The sequence below is a fragment of the Nerophis lumbriciformis genome, linkage group LG37 (genome assembly GCF_033978685.3).
Source record: "Nerophis lumbriciformis linkage group LG37, RoL_Nlum_v2.1, whole genome shotgun sequence".
In the NCBI taxonomy this organism is placed as follows: domain Eukaryota; kingdom Metazoa; phylum Chordata; class Actinopteri; order Syngnathiformes; family Syngnathidae; genus Nerophis; species Nerophis lumbriciformis.
In genome coordinates this window covers 21,702,857-21,719,407 of record NC_084584.2, presented here as the reverse complement: position 1 = coordinate 21,719,407, position 16,551 = coordinate 21,702,857, and the positions used below count along the sequence as shown (strand labels likewise).

Below are 16,551 nucleotides of genomic sequence, written 5' to 3'. Positions count from 1 at the left end.
AGCGCGGTTGTTTTTAGCTAGCGATTGCTGCCCTAGTTGTCACCTAGCTATTAGCGCACAAGTGGTCATCTAGCGATTAGTGCACCTGTCGTCAGCTAGTGTTTATTGCACCAGTTGCCAGTAAACAATTAAAACACCAGTTGTCAGCTAGCTATTAGAGCATTAGTTGTCAGCTAGAGATTACCGCACTAGTTATCAGCTAGCAACTGGCACACCAGTTGTCAGCTATCAATTGGTGTGCCAGTCTCCAGCTCGTGATTAGCGTGCCAGTCGTCAGCTAGCGATTAGCACACTGGTTGCCAGCTAGAAATTAGCATACCAGTTGCCAGCTAGCAATTAATGCGCCAGTCGTCAGCTAGCAGTTAAAGATAGAGTTCCTAGCTATTTATTAGCGCACCAGTTTCCAACTAGAGATTAACATGCTAGTTATCAACTAGCAATTACCACGCTAAATGCCAGCTAGCGACTAATGAGCTAGTTATCAGCTAGCGATTGGCGCGCCAGGCGTCCGCTTGCAATTAGCGCGACAGTTAGCGATTAGCGCGGTTGTTGTTAGCTAGTGATTGCTGCCCTAGTTGTCACCTAGCTATTAGCGCACCAGTGGTCATCTAGCGATTAGTGCACCTGTCGTCAGCTAGTGTTTATTGCACCAGTTGCCAGTAAACAATTAAAACACCAGTTGTCAGCTAGCTATTAGAGCATTAGCTGTCAGCTAGAGATTACCGCACTAGTTATCAGCTAGCAACTGGCGCACCAGTTGTCAGCTATCAATTGGTGTGCCAGTCTCCAGCTAGTGATTAGCGTGCCAGTCGTCAGCTAGCAATTAGCACACTGGTTGCCAGCTAGAAATTAGCGTGCCAGTTGCCAGCTAACGATGACCTCGCTAGTTGTCACCAAGCTATTAGCGCACCAGTCGCCAGCTAGCGTTTAGCGCACTAGTCGCCAACTAACAATTAGCGCACCAGTTTCCAGCTAGCAATTAAAGCGCCAGTCATCAGCTAGAAGTTAAAGTGACAGTTCCTAGCTATTGATTAGCGCACCAGTTGTTAACTAGTGATTAGCACACCAGTTTCCAACTAGTGATTAACATGCTAGTTATTAGTTAGCAATTACCGCGCTAAATGCCAGCTAACGATTACAGAGCTAGTTATCAGCTACCATTTGTCCGCTTGCAATGAGCAATTAGTTGCCAGTTAGCGATTAGCGAGGTTGTTGTTAGCTAGCGATTGCTGCCCTAGCTGTCCCCTAGCTATTAGCACACCAGTGGTCATCTAGCGATTAGTGCACCTGTCGTCAGCTAGTGTTTATTGCACCAGTTGCCAGTAAACAATTAGAACACCAGCTGTCAGCTAGAGATTACCGCACTAGTTATCAGCTAGCAACTGGCGCACCAGTTGTCAGCTATCAATTGGTGTGCCAGTCTCCAGCTAGCGATTAGCGTGCCAGTCGTCAGCTAGCGATTACCTCGCTAGTTGTCACCTAGCTATTAGCGCACCAGTCACCAGCTAGCGTTTAGCGCACTAGTCGCCAACTACCAATTAGCGGGCCAGTAGCCAGCTGGCAATTAGCGCACCAGCTGGTTATTAACAGTGCTATAATGTATTATTTGAATATCTTAGTATTGCACGACTGTACTTTTCAAACCAGTTCAATTTGAAATATAATTGTATACAGGATATATAATTAGGGGGTCCCCGCTCCAGTTTTCCACCAGTTTTGGGGTCCTTGGCCTGCAAAACATCGTTGACCCCTGCTTTAGGGTAGTCAGTGTATAGCTTGGAGATGACACAGAAAATGATAACACAAAGCCATTATTGTCTAAATGGCTGGAAACACACGTGAGTACACCTGCCAGTGAAAACGTTGGAGTTAGTTTCCCTGGATGAACTCATGCAGCCCCACCACCAGGCTTGACACAAATAATTTGCTCTTGTGTTACCAGCTATTTAGATAATAACGGCTGTGTGTTAAGTCATTTTCAGTTGATATTAAATCCGTACCACGATACAAGCTGTACACTGACTACTCTAAAGTCTGTTTAAGTTTACATTCTACAGTACTCTCGCTTGAGATGCTTGATCAAAGGTGTCTTTTTGAGATATTCCCATTGTGTTGTGTTTCTGTAACACAACTTTCCCCCTAATAGATCCAGTAATGCGTGAGCGCCCGAGTTCTGCCATCTACCCTTCCGAAAGCCTCCGACATTCCCTTCTCGGATCCCGCCGAGGACGCTCCAGCCTCATGCTGTCCAAAAGTGTCTCCACCAACAACATCGCAGGGTGAGAATGAGGAAAGTGTCTGCGTGGGTGTGTTCTTTTGCACTGAGCTGTCTTTTAACACAGAAAACATTGTGTGGCACATCGCTGTTAATCGTTTAAAGTGTAAAGCAATTTTCTGGCATTGCGGGTCTCAAACCAGCATCCAAAAATCAGAGAAGTCGAGCAGCGCTAGCCAATGAGCTAAAAACCTAAGGGAGTGAGATTTATACAACGTACAGACACACTAGCTCGCATTCGTTATCCTCCCAAACCTCACTCTTTTTTTTTGTTTTCTTAATTTTTAAAGGAGTTTTTTTCCTTTTATTTATTGAACAAATATAAGGAACAAATATATATTGACTAGATAAAAAAAAAAAAAATCTTAGTTTAACTAGTGCAAAATCTAAGCGGAAAAAAATACAATTGTATTTTGTTTAAAAAAAATGGTAAAACAAAAATAAAATACCAAACAAAATATGCTTGTTGGAGCGTACATAAATTAGGATTTTTTTTGTCCACTCTTCCATTAGCCTACTTATTGGCAAAAACAAATGTATTTTATTCATTATCTTTTTCCAAAATAAATCATTCACTAATTATCACTCTTAAACCTCACTCTTTTTTTTTGTATTTAATTATTATTGGAATTTTTTTTATTGGCGGGAACAAACATACATAGATGATTTTAAAAAAATCTCTTAATTGAACAGAACAATATATATATTTGTGGGAGCGTACATAAATGATTATTTACAAAAAAAAATCACAGTTCCTGTTTACCAAACATACATTATGTATCGTAAAAAAAAATTCTAGACACTAAATTATCACCCTCAAAACCCTCACCCTTTTTTAACTCAATTATTATTGTAGGGGTTTTTTTTTTTTGAGAAAACAAACATACCCATATTTTCCGGACCATAGGGCGCACCGGACCATAAGGCGCACTGCCGATGAACAGTCTATTTTTGATGTTTTTTCATATATAAGGCACACCGGATTATAGGACGCATTAATTGAGTCATACTGTATATACTGTATATATTTTTTTCTAAATGTAAAACACTTCCTTGTGGTCTACATAACATGTAATGGTGGTTCTTTGGTCAAAATGTTGCATAGATGATGTTTTACAGATCATCTTCAAGCCGCTTTCTGACAGTCTCTTCAGGATGCGGCGTTTTGTGGGCGGTCTTATTTACGTGGCTCACCTTTGGCAGCGTCTTCTCCCCGTCATCTTTGTTGTAGCGGTGTAGCGTGCAAGGACAGGAGTGGAAGAAGTGTCAAAAGATGGAGCTAACTGTTTTAATGACATTCAGACTTTACTTCAATCAATAACAGAGCAGCATCCCCTCATCCGGAAACAACAACACCGCTCCTTGAAAAAACATCCGACCGGAACTCTCTAATAACTAAAGTTCCTTGGGTGAATAAAGTTAACTCACTACACCGGTATGTTTTAGTGCTTCCATGGCGAGTTTACTGACAGATATAAGTAAGAACTTTACACTACTTTATATTAGAAATGGCAACAGCAGAGGATAAATGTCCCATAACAAGAAGATAGAGAAAAAGAAGAAGCTTATTGACTACAGCGTCGGTACGGACGCGCGCAATTTTTCAGAACTTATACAGATCCCAAATACAGATCAGCAGGTACCAGAAGGTAAGAAAAGTTGCTTTTGCATAATATTGTGCAATAAAACGCCAGCTAATATGTCTTACCTTATACACACACCATAATAATACTTGTATGTTGAAGCACAGTACAATCCATCAAGCAGTGCGGCTTCATAGCTTACCAATGTCGTACTAAAACATTTTGATAGATTTTTGAGCGCCGTGTGTAATGTTCTATATTTTCAATGGAACACATAAAATGTTGGTGTTGTTTACTTGAGACATATTGCCATCATACTGCAGCCTACACTTATCTCTGATGTTTGACTGGTCTACTGGTCATACTTATCATTACACCATGTACCAAATAAAACATTTTAATTTCTCTTAATTTCCCCTCTGGGATTAATTAAGTATTTTTCTGATTCTGAAATTGCTTCGAGGTGGGTAAGCTCAACCAAACATATTCCTTACCTTAGGCGCACCGGGTTATAAGGCGGACTGTCGAGTTTTGAGAATTTATTTTTTTAAGTGCACCGGAAAATACGGTACATAGATGATAAAATGATGATAAAAAATGTTTTTAAATAAAGCTATCTTAGTTGAACAAAACAGCATTTGCTTGTGGGAGTGTACATGAAGTATTATTTTTTTAAATTCACCCTTCCAACAGCCTACTAATTATTGTCCAAAATGGTGTTTCTTTGTCATACTTACAGTATGTATCATACATGTTTTCTAAATGAATGAGCCACTAATTTATCACTCCCAAACCTCACTCTTTTGTATGTATTTAATTATTATTGGAGGGAACAAACATACAGTACAGGCCAAAAGTTTGGACACACCTTCTCATTCAATGCGTTTTCTTTATTTTCATGACTATTTACATTGTAGATTGTCACTGAAGGCATCAAAACTATGAATGAACACATGTGGAGTTATGTACTGAACAAAAGAGCCACCCTTTGCTCTAATTACTGCTTTGCACACTCTTGGCATTCTCTCGATAAGCTTCAAGAGGTAGTCACCCGAAAGGGTTTTCACTTCACAGGTGTCATAGTGTTGATGCCTTCAGTGACAATCTACAATGTGAATAGTCATGAAAATAAAGAAAACGCATTGAAATGAGAAGCTGTGTCCAAACTTTTGGCCTGTACTGTACATACATAATAAAATGATTTAAAATAATGTTCTAAAAAATAAAGATATCTTAATTGAACAAATCAAAATATGCTTGTGGGAGCGTACATAAATTAGTATAAAGAAATCATAATTTTTTCTAAATAAATCATCCACTAAATTATCCCTCTCAAACCTCATTCAAGTTGCGCATGCGCTTAGGCTTGAACCGGCGACCCACAAGTCACAATACTCGAGCAGCGCTAGCCAATGAGCTAAAACCCCCTGGCTGTCAGCCCATTGTCTAAGGCATGGGTGTCAAACTCTGGCCCGTCGGCCAAATTTGGCCCGCCGTGTAATTTCATTTGGCCCTTGAGGCAATATCAAATTAACATTAGAGCTGGCCCGCCGGTATTATACAGCGGCAGTGCCGCTGTAACACCGCATTCACCGCTAATACTCATACTTGCCAACCCACCCGATTTTCAGTGCCCCTCTCGAAAGTCTCCCGGGGCAACCATTCTCCCGAATTTCTCCCAATTTCCACCCGGACAACAATATTGGGGGCGTGCCTTAAAGGCACTGCCTTTAGCGTCCTCTACAACCTGTCGTCACGTCTGCTTTTCCTCCATACAAACAGCGTGCTTGTCCCTGTCACATGATATATGCGACTTCTACACACACATAAGTGAATGCAAGACATACATGATCAACAGCCATACAGGTCACACTGAGGGTGGCCGTATAAACAACTTTAACACTGTTACAAATATGTGCCACACTGTGAACCCACACCAAACAAGAATGACAAACACATTTCGGGAGAACATCCGCACCGTAACACAACATAAACACAACAGAACAAATACCCAGAACCCCTTGCAGCACTAACTCTTCTGGGATGCTACAATATACACCCCCCGCTACCACCAAACCCCGCCCACCTGAGCCCCAACATTAATGAACTAGCATCCCAGAAAAGACGGCAGGTATCTGGCTTGGGCACATCAGATTAGATCAGTGTGTTGCAAACTGAGCAGTAAAAAGGCCTGAATGGTTGGTTTATTCATTGTTGTTTTATTTTCAAATTTATTATTAGCCTGTAGAAAAAGTTAATGTTGATATTTACCTCAGAAGGCTGCAAATAGAAAAGAGGCATTACATTTTTATTTAAATTGTATTTGATATGCCATTGATATTTTTTAATTATTATTAGTACTATTTGAAACTCGAGTTTGCATGTCACTATAAAGTTATATAAGCCTTGCTTGTTCAATATTCAATGCAAAACTTGTTTGGGTCCCTATTAAAAGGTTAACTTGTTCAACTTTGGCCCGCGGCTTTGTTCACTTTTACATTTTGGCCCACTCTGTATTTGAGTTTGACACCCCTGGTCTAAGGGCAGCTGGCTCCTAAAGCATTGAGGAGTGAGGAGTACACAACGTATTATCGTGCAGCCCCACTAGCAAATTTAAGTAAGTGAATGTGCGTGCTGCAGAAACCTGAATGACGACTCGCCTCTGGGGCTACGTCGGATCCTGTCCCAGTCCACAGACTCCCTCAACTTCAGGAACAGAGCCATGTCGGTGGAGTCCCTCAATGATGACGGTATTATTCATTCAGGGTGAACAACACGTGTGATAATAGTGACGCTTTTGTCAGTTTTGTTGATGGTCCTCTTCAGGAGATCTCTACTACACTTCCATTCTGGAGGAGATGGAGCTGGAGGGCGAGGACTTCAAGGCGGACTCGTGGAGCATGGCCGTGGACACCGATTACCTCCACGCACACTGCAAAAATGTCATCAAGAGGCAGGATGTCATTTATGGTGAAGATATATCATCAACCATGACCCACGTTGATAAACACAGAGCACGCGTGCGCTCAAATACACAATCAATTTCCCCTCAGAGTTGATCCAGACCGAGGTGCACCACATGCGGACGCTACGCATCATGGAGCGCGTGTTCCGGCAGGGTCTGCTGGAGGAGCTGCAGCTGGACCCGAGCACCGTGCACGCCTTGTTCCCATGCTTGGACCAGCTGATCAGCATACACTCGCACTTCCTGGTGCAACTTCTGCTGCGGCGGAACAGCAGCCTGCAACCCGAATCACTCTGCAACTTCACCATACATCGCCTGGGGGACATTCTGCTGGAACAGGTAGCTGCCATACAAACCATGAAACTAGCAATGATATACATTCTATAGAGATTTATTTGTGTACGAACGCTTTTTTTTGACACTGAATTTGTGTAACTGAATTTTTTTAAATCAAATTATGCGGACAATTTCATTGAATACAAATTTGTGAGCAAAATGTGTGTCTTCGATTTTGTTTTGGTAAAATACAGTGTTTTGAAATTATGTGTATTAAAATTCAATGTAAAAAAATCAGTGTATAAAAATTCAATGCAAAAAAATGTAAGTGTATAAAAATTCAGTGCAGAAATATTCGTTGCTTCAAAACTCAAGACCCACTTGAGTTATATTAGGACTGAAGCATTCAATCCTGTCTTAATTTCCTGGAAGTGGGTTTGAGTTTTGAAGAAACTAAAAATGTGCCATATTTTATATTGCTATTATGGTATATTTTTTGTGTAATTTATAACTTTTGTTTTCGCCCTCTTTTTGTGCCCTTGTGTGCATTATCTTTTCCATTCTTAGCCTTTTTCATCCTTTGTAACTGAGCTACTGTGTGGAACAATTTCCCTGGATCATGGATTTGGATCAATAAAGTTTGTCTAAGTCTAAGTCTAAACAAATATTTCTGCACTGAATTTTTATTTCCTGAATTTTTTTCCACTGAATTTTTACAAAATTATTTTTTTTCCCACTGAATTTTTACACACAGAAGTTTGAAACTCACACATTTTGCTCGCACATTTTTATTCAATGAAATTATCTGCGTTATATTATTTTATTTTTATAATTCATTGTATAAAAATTCAGTGAAAGAAAATTTTTGTGTAAAAATATTTAGTGCAGAAAAATTCAGTGCAAAAAAAAAAATCCAGTGTATGAAAATTTAGTGCAAAAAAATAAGTGTATACAAATTAATTGTAGAAAAGTTCAGGGCAGAACTATTCGTTGCTTCAAAACTCAACACCCACTTGAGGTAAATTAAGACTGAAGCATTAAATCCTGTCTTAATTTACTGGAAGTGGTTCTTGAGTTTTGAACCAACGAATATTTCTGCACTGAATTTTTATTCCCTGAATTCTTTTACACTGAATTTTTAGAAAATTATTTTTTTGCAATGAATTTTTACACACTGAATTTTGAAACACACACATTTTGCTCAAAACTATTTATTCAATGAAATTGTCTGCATAATTTGATTTGTTTTAATTCAGTGCATAAAAATTCAGTGCAAAAACAATTAAGTGTATAAAAAATCAGTGCAAAAAAAAAATCGGTGTATGAAAATTTTGTGCAAAACCAATAAGTGTATTGTAGAAAGGTTAAGTGCAGAACTACTAACACTTACATTTTTTTGCACTGAATTTTTATACACTGAATTTTTATACACTTAATTGCAAAACACTGTATTATACCAAAATAAAATTTAAACACTGAAATTGGCAGCATAATTTAATGTTAAAAAAAAATTCTAAACACAAAATGCAAATGCAAAAAATTCAGTAACATCAATTCAGTGCCAAAAAAGGATTTTGCAATAAAGACACAAATTACCTTCCATGCATTCAGCTGCACACAAAAGTGGGAACATTTGGCAAAGCATATCCCAACTACACCACATGATAGCGCTGTTGATCAATCGGTTCAAAACAAACAAAACATCTTACAGTGGTATCACTTCTTGATGATTTGGTTTACGACGGACATTTTTGCCAAACTTTGCCCTGTACGTCGTCTCGGTTATTGTTTGTTGCAGTTTGCGTAACAAACAAGTCGGTTTTCCCCCATATAATTACGCAAATTTGAGTTCCTGAACAAAGAATCCCTCGAGTTGCGGTGCTTCTTTTATGAAGTACGACTGCTAAATAAGCCACCTTGGGACCAAAGAAAGTTGCAAGTGCAAGCACTTAGATAAAAAAAGGTATAACATATTGAATTCAAGAAAGAATTCGTAGCAAAGAACTCTACCTATTCTCCCTCTCCGCTCATCGTTGTCTTGAATAGTGTGAGGTTAAATCTTCATTTATCCATTTCATACATCTTTTGTATGTATTTTTGCATGTAAAACTATAAATATTCTCTCTAAAAATTGTTTTTTTTGTTTACATTTTTGGGTGTGTGGAACAGATTAAATGGACTGTTTGCAACCTTCACATGGATGCTTAGAGGGTTCTAAGTTTCCAATGTGTTTTAAAAAGTTAAAGTTAAAGTACCAATGATTGTCACACACACACTAGGTGTGGCGAAATGTTTCTCTGCATTTGACCCATCACCCTTGATCACCCCCTGGGAGGTGAGGGGAGCAGTGGGCAGCAGCGGTGGCCGCGCCCGGGAATCATTTTTGGTGATTTAACCACCAATTCCAACCCTTGATGCTGAGTGCCAAGCAGGGAGGTAATGGGTCCCATTTTTATAGTCTTTGGTATGACTCGGCCGGGGTTTGAACCCACAACCTACCGATCTCAGGGCAGACACTCTAACCACTAGGCCACTGTAGGCCTAGTGGTTCTCTTCTGCTGTAAAATATAAGTCCGCTCTGGCATGTTTTTCCAGAAAAGTCTGTTCTCATCACAATTTAAACATTGCTGTGCTCTGTCTCTTCAATACGGGCAACACAAAATGAATGAATGAATGAAGTGTTCTCACACAGTCATATTTGGCGCATTCTAAAAGGTTGCAAACCGAAAAGTTGGCAAATAGAGGGGTTCGTAAATCGGGGTGCCACTGTATTCCAAAGCATCTTGACCACTACCTGTAGGCGGCGCTAAAAGTGTAATTCATATTAGGGCTGGGCGATATATCGATATACTCGATATATCCCAGGTTTGTCTCTGTGCGATATAGAAAATGACTATATTGTGATATTCAAATATACGTTCTCACGCAGTTGCTTTTAGCTGCGGGCATTACACTGCATGCGTTTCCCACTCTTTCTTGTCTCGCCTTCTCACAGAGACTTAAAACAAGCGCCCCTTCTTACATACGTCACGTGTGCAACGTCACACGTTCCCGCGGAGCAGACAGGTAACGTTAGCTGTGATGCCAGTGCAGTGGTGCGAGTGGTAATACGAGAGAGAGAAGGTGTGAATCCGGTAACAAATGAAGGAAGAATTAAATCCCAAGAAAAACAGCACGGGGTCCATCGTCTGGCGGTGGTTTGGCTTCAAGCGGGAAGATGTTGAACAATTATGCGGCAAAAGCGTTGCTACAAAAAGTAGCACCACTGCTAATGTAGCATCATTTGAAAAGTCACCCGCTAGAGCAGGGGTCACCAACGCGGTGCCCGCGGGCACCAGGTCGCCCGTAAGGACCAGATGAGTCGCCCGCTGGCCTGTTCTAAAAATAGCTCAAATAGCAGCACTTAACAGTGAGCTGCCTCTATTTTTTAAAATTTTATTTATTTAGTAGCAAGCTGGTCTCGCTTTGCTCGACATTTTTAATTCTAAGAGAGACAAAACTCAAATAGAATTTGAAAATCCAAGAAAATATTTTATAGACTTGGTCTTCACTAACTGACAAAGAAACAGATAACAGATTTGGTGTCCAGTTCAAAGTGTGACATGATTTATTTAAAAATTTGAGAGTTTACTTTTGTATTTTACATGAGTTATTATTTGTCCAAACATGGTGCAAAGTAATTCATGATTTGTTAAAAAATGTTAGTGGCTAGCTAGTTAAAATGGGATATTGATATTTCACAAGACTGTCTGAGAAGTGATCATTTGAAAATGTTCAATTTGAAAAATGTGCACTTAGAGAAAATATAAAAATAAAGTGTTGCATATTGATATATATCTGTTTCTATATATATTTATTGTGAGAAATCATTAAGATGACAAAGATAAATATCATTAATTAATAATAATATCATAGAGTTAAAGGTAAATTGAGCAAATTGGCTATTTCTGGCAATTTATTTAAGTGTGTATCAAACTGGTAGCCCTTCGCATTAATCAGTACCCAAGAAGTAGCTCTTGGTTTCAAAAAGTTTGGTGACCCCTGCGCTAGAGAATGAAGAGTGCTTGAAACTCTGCATGTCAACATTTCCGTTCGGTGCCACACCAACAAAATGCCGAAGCAACTATTTCCAGATCAACACCGTATGGAAAAAATAGTCAACAACAGAAGGAGATAACGTCCGCAGGAACCTACCACATAGCGAAGGACATATACTATTGGATTTCCTTTTATGCAGCTCATTTTTATTTGACACTTATTGAAATATCTTGTGTGACATCATGCACAAAAGTGCACTTTTTTTGTTTAAAACTATTGTAGTGGCGTTCTGTACAAAAAGTGCACTTTAATTTAGTGTTGTTTTGATATGTCGTCTTAGTGACATCATGCACAAAAGTGCACTAATAGTTTGTTTTAAAATGTCTCTGACAATCTTGCACTTTCTGTTTTGGAAATGACATGAATGTTTGTGCCACTGCTTAATAACTGTTGAATAAATACAGTTTTGCTAAATTGACTTAGTTGTGATTTCCCTCTCTGCATGAAAGTTTAAAATAAGCATATATCAAGATCCAGGGCCGGGAGGTGGCAGTAGTGGGGCAGTACAAGTACCTGGGAGTCCACTTGAACAGCAGACTGGACTGGAAGGACAACTGCAAAGCTGTTTACAAGAAGGGCATGAGCAGACTCTTTTTCCTGAGGAAGCTTAGGTCCTTTAATGTGTGCAGCAAGCTGTTGGAGATATTTTATCAGTCTGTTGTGGTCAGTGCCCTGTACTTTGCAGTGGTTTGTTGGGGGAGCAGCACCAGCAAAATGGACTCAAACCGGATTGCTAAACTGATCCGGAAAGCCGGCCAAACTATTGGCACGCAGTTGGAGGCGTTTGTGTCAGTGAGGGACAGGAGGACACTGGACAAACTGCTGGCCATCATGGACAATCCTGCCCACCCACTCCACCTGACAATTAAGGGACAGCTGAGCTCATACTCCAACAGGCTCCTTCAACTTCCTTCCCGCACTGTGCGATTCAAGAACTCCTTCATTCCACACTCCATCCAGCTGTATAATCACTCGCCATACAGCAATAGATGACATCTGCCTATTACCTGACACCTGACATGTTAGCTACCGGTACTTCTCTTTGTTTATAATGTTTATAATGTCTATTTTCTATTTCCTGCTGGATCTACTCTCTATTTTATGCTGCTGCTGTCACATATACTGTATATACTGTAATATTGTACATGTGTTGTATATATTGTATATTGTATATATGTTATAGACATAATATAATATATCTGTATATATTTTATTCTGTACACATAGTCTGTATATATTCGTATATATATATGTTGGATTTTTTGTCGCTATATTAATTTATTTATACCTGCATTGTCCTTTCCATCCTTACACTTTCAATCATTGTAACTGAGCTACTGTGTTGAACAATTTCCCTTGTGGATCTTTAAAGGTTTTCTCCGTCTAAGTCTAAGTCTATTAATGCAGTATGAACAAGAATGTTTTAATGTAGACACATAGAATCATCATACTGGTGTGATTATATGCATCAAGTGTTCATTCAAGGTTAAGGCAAAATATCGAGATATATATCGTGTATCGTGACATGGCCTAAAAATATCGAGATATTAATAAAAGGCCATATCGCCCAGCCCTAACTCATATATAACTACTGTAAAACTGTTCCAGTTCTCAGGCCAGAGTGCGGACGACATGCGGAAGACCTACGCCGAGTTCTGCAGTCGCCACTTGAAGGCGGTCAAGTTGTACAAGTCGCTGATGGCCAGAGACAAGAGGTTCCAGTGCTTCATCCGGGTGAGACTACAGTACAAGAATCTAGACTGTGAGAGCCGAGACGTGATGGTTGATGTGTCCGTCCTTCTGTGGGCAGCGTGTGAGTCGAGGACCGTGGCTGCGCTGCCATGGTGTCCAAGAATGCATCTTGTTGGTGACTCAGCGCATCTCCAAATATCCCGTCCTTATTCAGCGTATTTTGGACAACACCGTCGGTAAATTGCCAGGCTTGTTGTTAAAATGACTTATCACCGGACCTGGGCAGCGTGAGAATGTTTGTCTTCTCTTGCAGACGACGAGGAAGAAGCGTCGTCTATTGCGCACGCTCTGTCCATGGTCCGAGATCTCCTCAATTCAATAGATCAACAGGTATTGTTTATTTTTTTGTCATGTGATTACATGTTTGTATTAAAGGTGGTGGCTGAAATTCTTTCTTTCTGGGTCACTTCCTGTGTGGCAGATGGAGGAAATGGAGAAGTCGCAGCGGATGCAGGAGATCCACGCCAAGCTGGACCAGCGGGCCGAGGCCAGGGTGAGGGACGGCGGACTTTTCAGGCCCGCCGAGTTGCTTCGCCGTAGACTCGTCCATGAAGGAATGCTGTTTTGGAAAACACCAGGATCCAGACTCAAAGGCGAATAAATAACTCCACCAGGGGGCGCTTTATGTATTGCTTGGAGGTAACGTTGTGTTTGTGTTGTTTGTGTGAAGACGTGCAGGTCCTCCTGATGACAGACATCCTGGTGTTTCTGCAGGAGAAAGACCAGAGGTACATCTTTCCATGCCTGGTAGGTGATATACACACAGAAGCACAAGTTTATCGATGCAGCAAAAGTAATCACCGATAATAATTGTGCAAAAATAAGAAACTGTAGATCCGGGGTCTTCAACAATCAGGTCGACTTTAGCAGTTTCCTCGGAAAAAGCAACAGGTTGCGTAACTCGATTGTGATGTTTATTGAATTACGAGCGCCGATTTGGATATCAAATAAACGGTACCGTATTTTTCGGACTATAAGTCGCAGTTTTTTTCATAGTTTGGCCGGGGGTGCGACTTATACTCAGGAGCGACTTATGTGTGAAATTATTAACATTACCGTAAAATATCAAATAATATTATTTAGCTCATTCACGGAAGAGACGAGACGTATAAGATTTCATCGGATTTAGCGATTAGGAGTGACAGATTGTTTGATAAATGTATAGCATGTTCTATATGTTATAGTTATTTGAATGACTCTTACCATAATATGTTACGTTAACATACCAGGCACGTTCTCAGTTGGTTATTTATGCCTCATATAACGTACACTTATTCAGCCTGTAGTTCACTATTCTTTATTTATTTTAAATTGCCTTTCAAATTTCTATTCTTGGTGTTGGGTTTTATCAAATAAATTTCCCCAAAAAATGCGACTTATATATGTTTTTTTCCTTCTTTATTATGCATTTTTGGCCGGTGCGACTTATACTCCAGAACGACTTATAGTCCAAAAAATACGGTACTTTCTTGTATAAAAAGTGATTTTTATACACTTACACACATATGTAAATGTCAAAATATTAATTTGAAAAATCCTTATTTTGAGATGAAATGTTGAAATTATATTAAAAAAATTAATTTAAGAGTAGAAATTATGAGATAAAAAAGAAAAAAGTATCAGATAAAGAATTGAAATAATCAGATAAAAAGTCAATTATTTGACTTAAAAGCCTAAATTGAGATTCACAGTCACAATTATGAAATAAAAAGTGAAAAATATGAGATATAAAGTCGAAATAATTAGATAAAAAGTAATAAATATTTGATTAAAAATCTACATTATGAGGTAAAAAAAATAGTCATTACCATGACTTAAAATAATTATAATAATGAAATAAAAAGTCAAAATAATCAGATAACAAGTCAAAATGATCAGATAAAAAGTCAACATTAAAAGATAAAAGGTCAAAATAATAAGAAAGTGTTGAAATTTTGAGAGAAAAATCATGGTAATGAGATAAAATTTTATTACAAATTGAAAAGTTGAAATTATGAGAAAAAAAAGTCGAAATTATAAGGTAAAAATAAAAAAATAAGAGATATTAAGTCAAAATAATTGAATATATAGTCATAAATATTTTATAAAATGTCGACATTACAAAATAAAAAGTTGAAACTTTGACAAAAAAAAGTTGTAATTATGAGATAAAAAGTTAAAAATATGAGATTAAAAGTAAAAAATATGAGATAAAAAGTCAAAATAATTACATATAATGTCATAAATATTTAGGGCAGCGCGGTGGAACAGGTGTTAGTGTTGGGGCCTCACAATAAGAAGGTCTCGGGTTCAGTCCCCGGGCTTGGGGTCTTTCTGTGTGTTTGCATGTTCTCCCCGTGACTGCGTGGGTTCCCTCCGGGTACTGCGGCTTCCTCCCACCTCCAATTACATGCACCTGGGGATTGGTTGATTGGCAACACTAAATTGGCCCTCGTGTGTGAATGTTGTCTGTCTATCTGTGTTGGCCCTGTGATGAGCTGGCGACTTGTCTAGAGCAGTGGTTCTCAAATGGGGGTACGCGTACCCCTGGGGGTACTTGAAGGTATGCCAAGGGGTACGTGAGATTTTTTTAAAATATTCTAAAAATAGCAACAATTCAAAAATCCTTTATAAATATATTTATTGAATAATACTTCAACAAAATATGAATGTAAGTTCATAAACTGAACATCAAATCAAGTAGGCTATTCCATTCATTACCATAAACCCAGAGTTTCCACCAAGCCATGATGGTTTGATCCTCACTAAAATGTCTGTCAGAAAGAACTGTGAAAAGAAATGCAACAATGCAATATTCAGTGTTGACAGCTAGCTTTTTTGTGGACATGTTCCATAAATATTGATGTTAAAGATTTCTTTTTTTGTGAAGAAATGTTTAGAATTAAGTTCATGAATCCAGATGGATCTCTATTACAATCCCCAAAGAGGGCACTTTAAGTTGATGATTACTTCTATGTGTAGAAATCTTTATTTATAATTGAATCACTTGTTTATTTTTCAACAAGTTTTTAGTTATTTGTATATATTTTTTTCCAAATAGTTCAAGAAAGACCACTACAAATGAGCAATATTTTGCACTGTTATACAATTTAATAAATCAGAAACTGATGACATAGTGCTGTATTTTACTTCTGTATCTCTTTTTTTCAACCAAAAATGTTGTGCTCTGATTAGGGGGTACTTGAATTAAAAAAATGTTCACAGAGGGTACATCACTGAAAAAAGGTTGAGAACCACTGGTCTAGGGTGTACCCCGCCTTGGGATAGGGCCCCCGAGAGGGACAATCAGTAGAAAATGGATGGATAAATATTTGATAAAAAAGTCAAAATTATGGGCTAAAAAGATAAAAACTCGACGTTATGAGATAAATGGTCTCAAAAATGAGACTAGGTCGAAATTGTGGGATAAAAAAAATCATGATTATGAGATGGAATGTCGAAATTATAAGATAACAATTCACATTAATGAGATAAAAAGTCCAAAATATAAGATAAAAAGTCGAAATTATGAGATAAATATTTGGATATTTGGCAACGTCTCTGATATCAGCATGATAATGTTAGCATGCTAACGTTTTATGCTAGCTTTTTAACTAGTTTTG

The 16,551-nt window shown here is 38.6% G+C and overlaps 1 protein-coding gene across 4 annotated transcripts in view; it reads left to right on the top strand.

Annotated features, from left to right (window-relative positions):
- Positions 1–16,551, top strand: part of arhgef2a (Rho guanine nucleotide exchange factor (GEF) 2a) — a 54,199-nt gene that overhangs the window by 21,619 nt on the left and 16,029 nt on the right. For all 4 annotated transcript variants that reach the window (XM_061931207.1, XM_061931206.2, XM_061931209.2 and 1 more), the window contains 9 exons: positions 2,147–2,279; positions 6,499–6,608; positions 6,685–6,828; positions 6,912–7,162; positions 12,806–12,931; positions 13,008–13,125; positions 13,203–13,279; positions 13,371–13,542; positions 13,620–13,696. In XM_061931207.1, the coding sequence (XP_061787191.1) occupies positions 2,147–2,279; positions 6,499–6,608; positions 6,685–6,828; positions 6,912–7,162; positions 12,806–12,931; positions 13,008–13,125; positions 13,203–13,279; positions 13,371–13,542; positions 13,620–13,696 (1,208 nt within the window). The remainder of the gene's footprint in view (positions 1–2,146; positions 2,280–6,498; positions 6,609–6,684; positions 6,829–6,911; positions 7,163–12,805; positions 12,932–13,007; positions 13,126–13,202; positions 13,280–13,370; positions 13,543–13,619; positions 13,697–16,551) is intronic.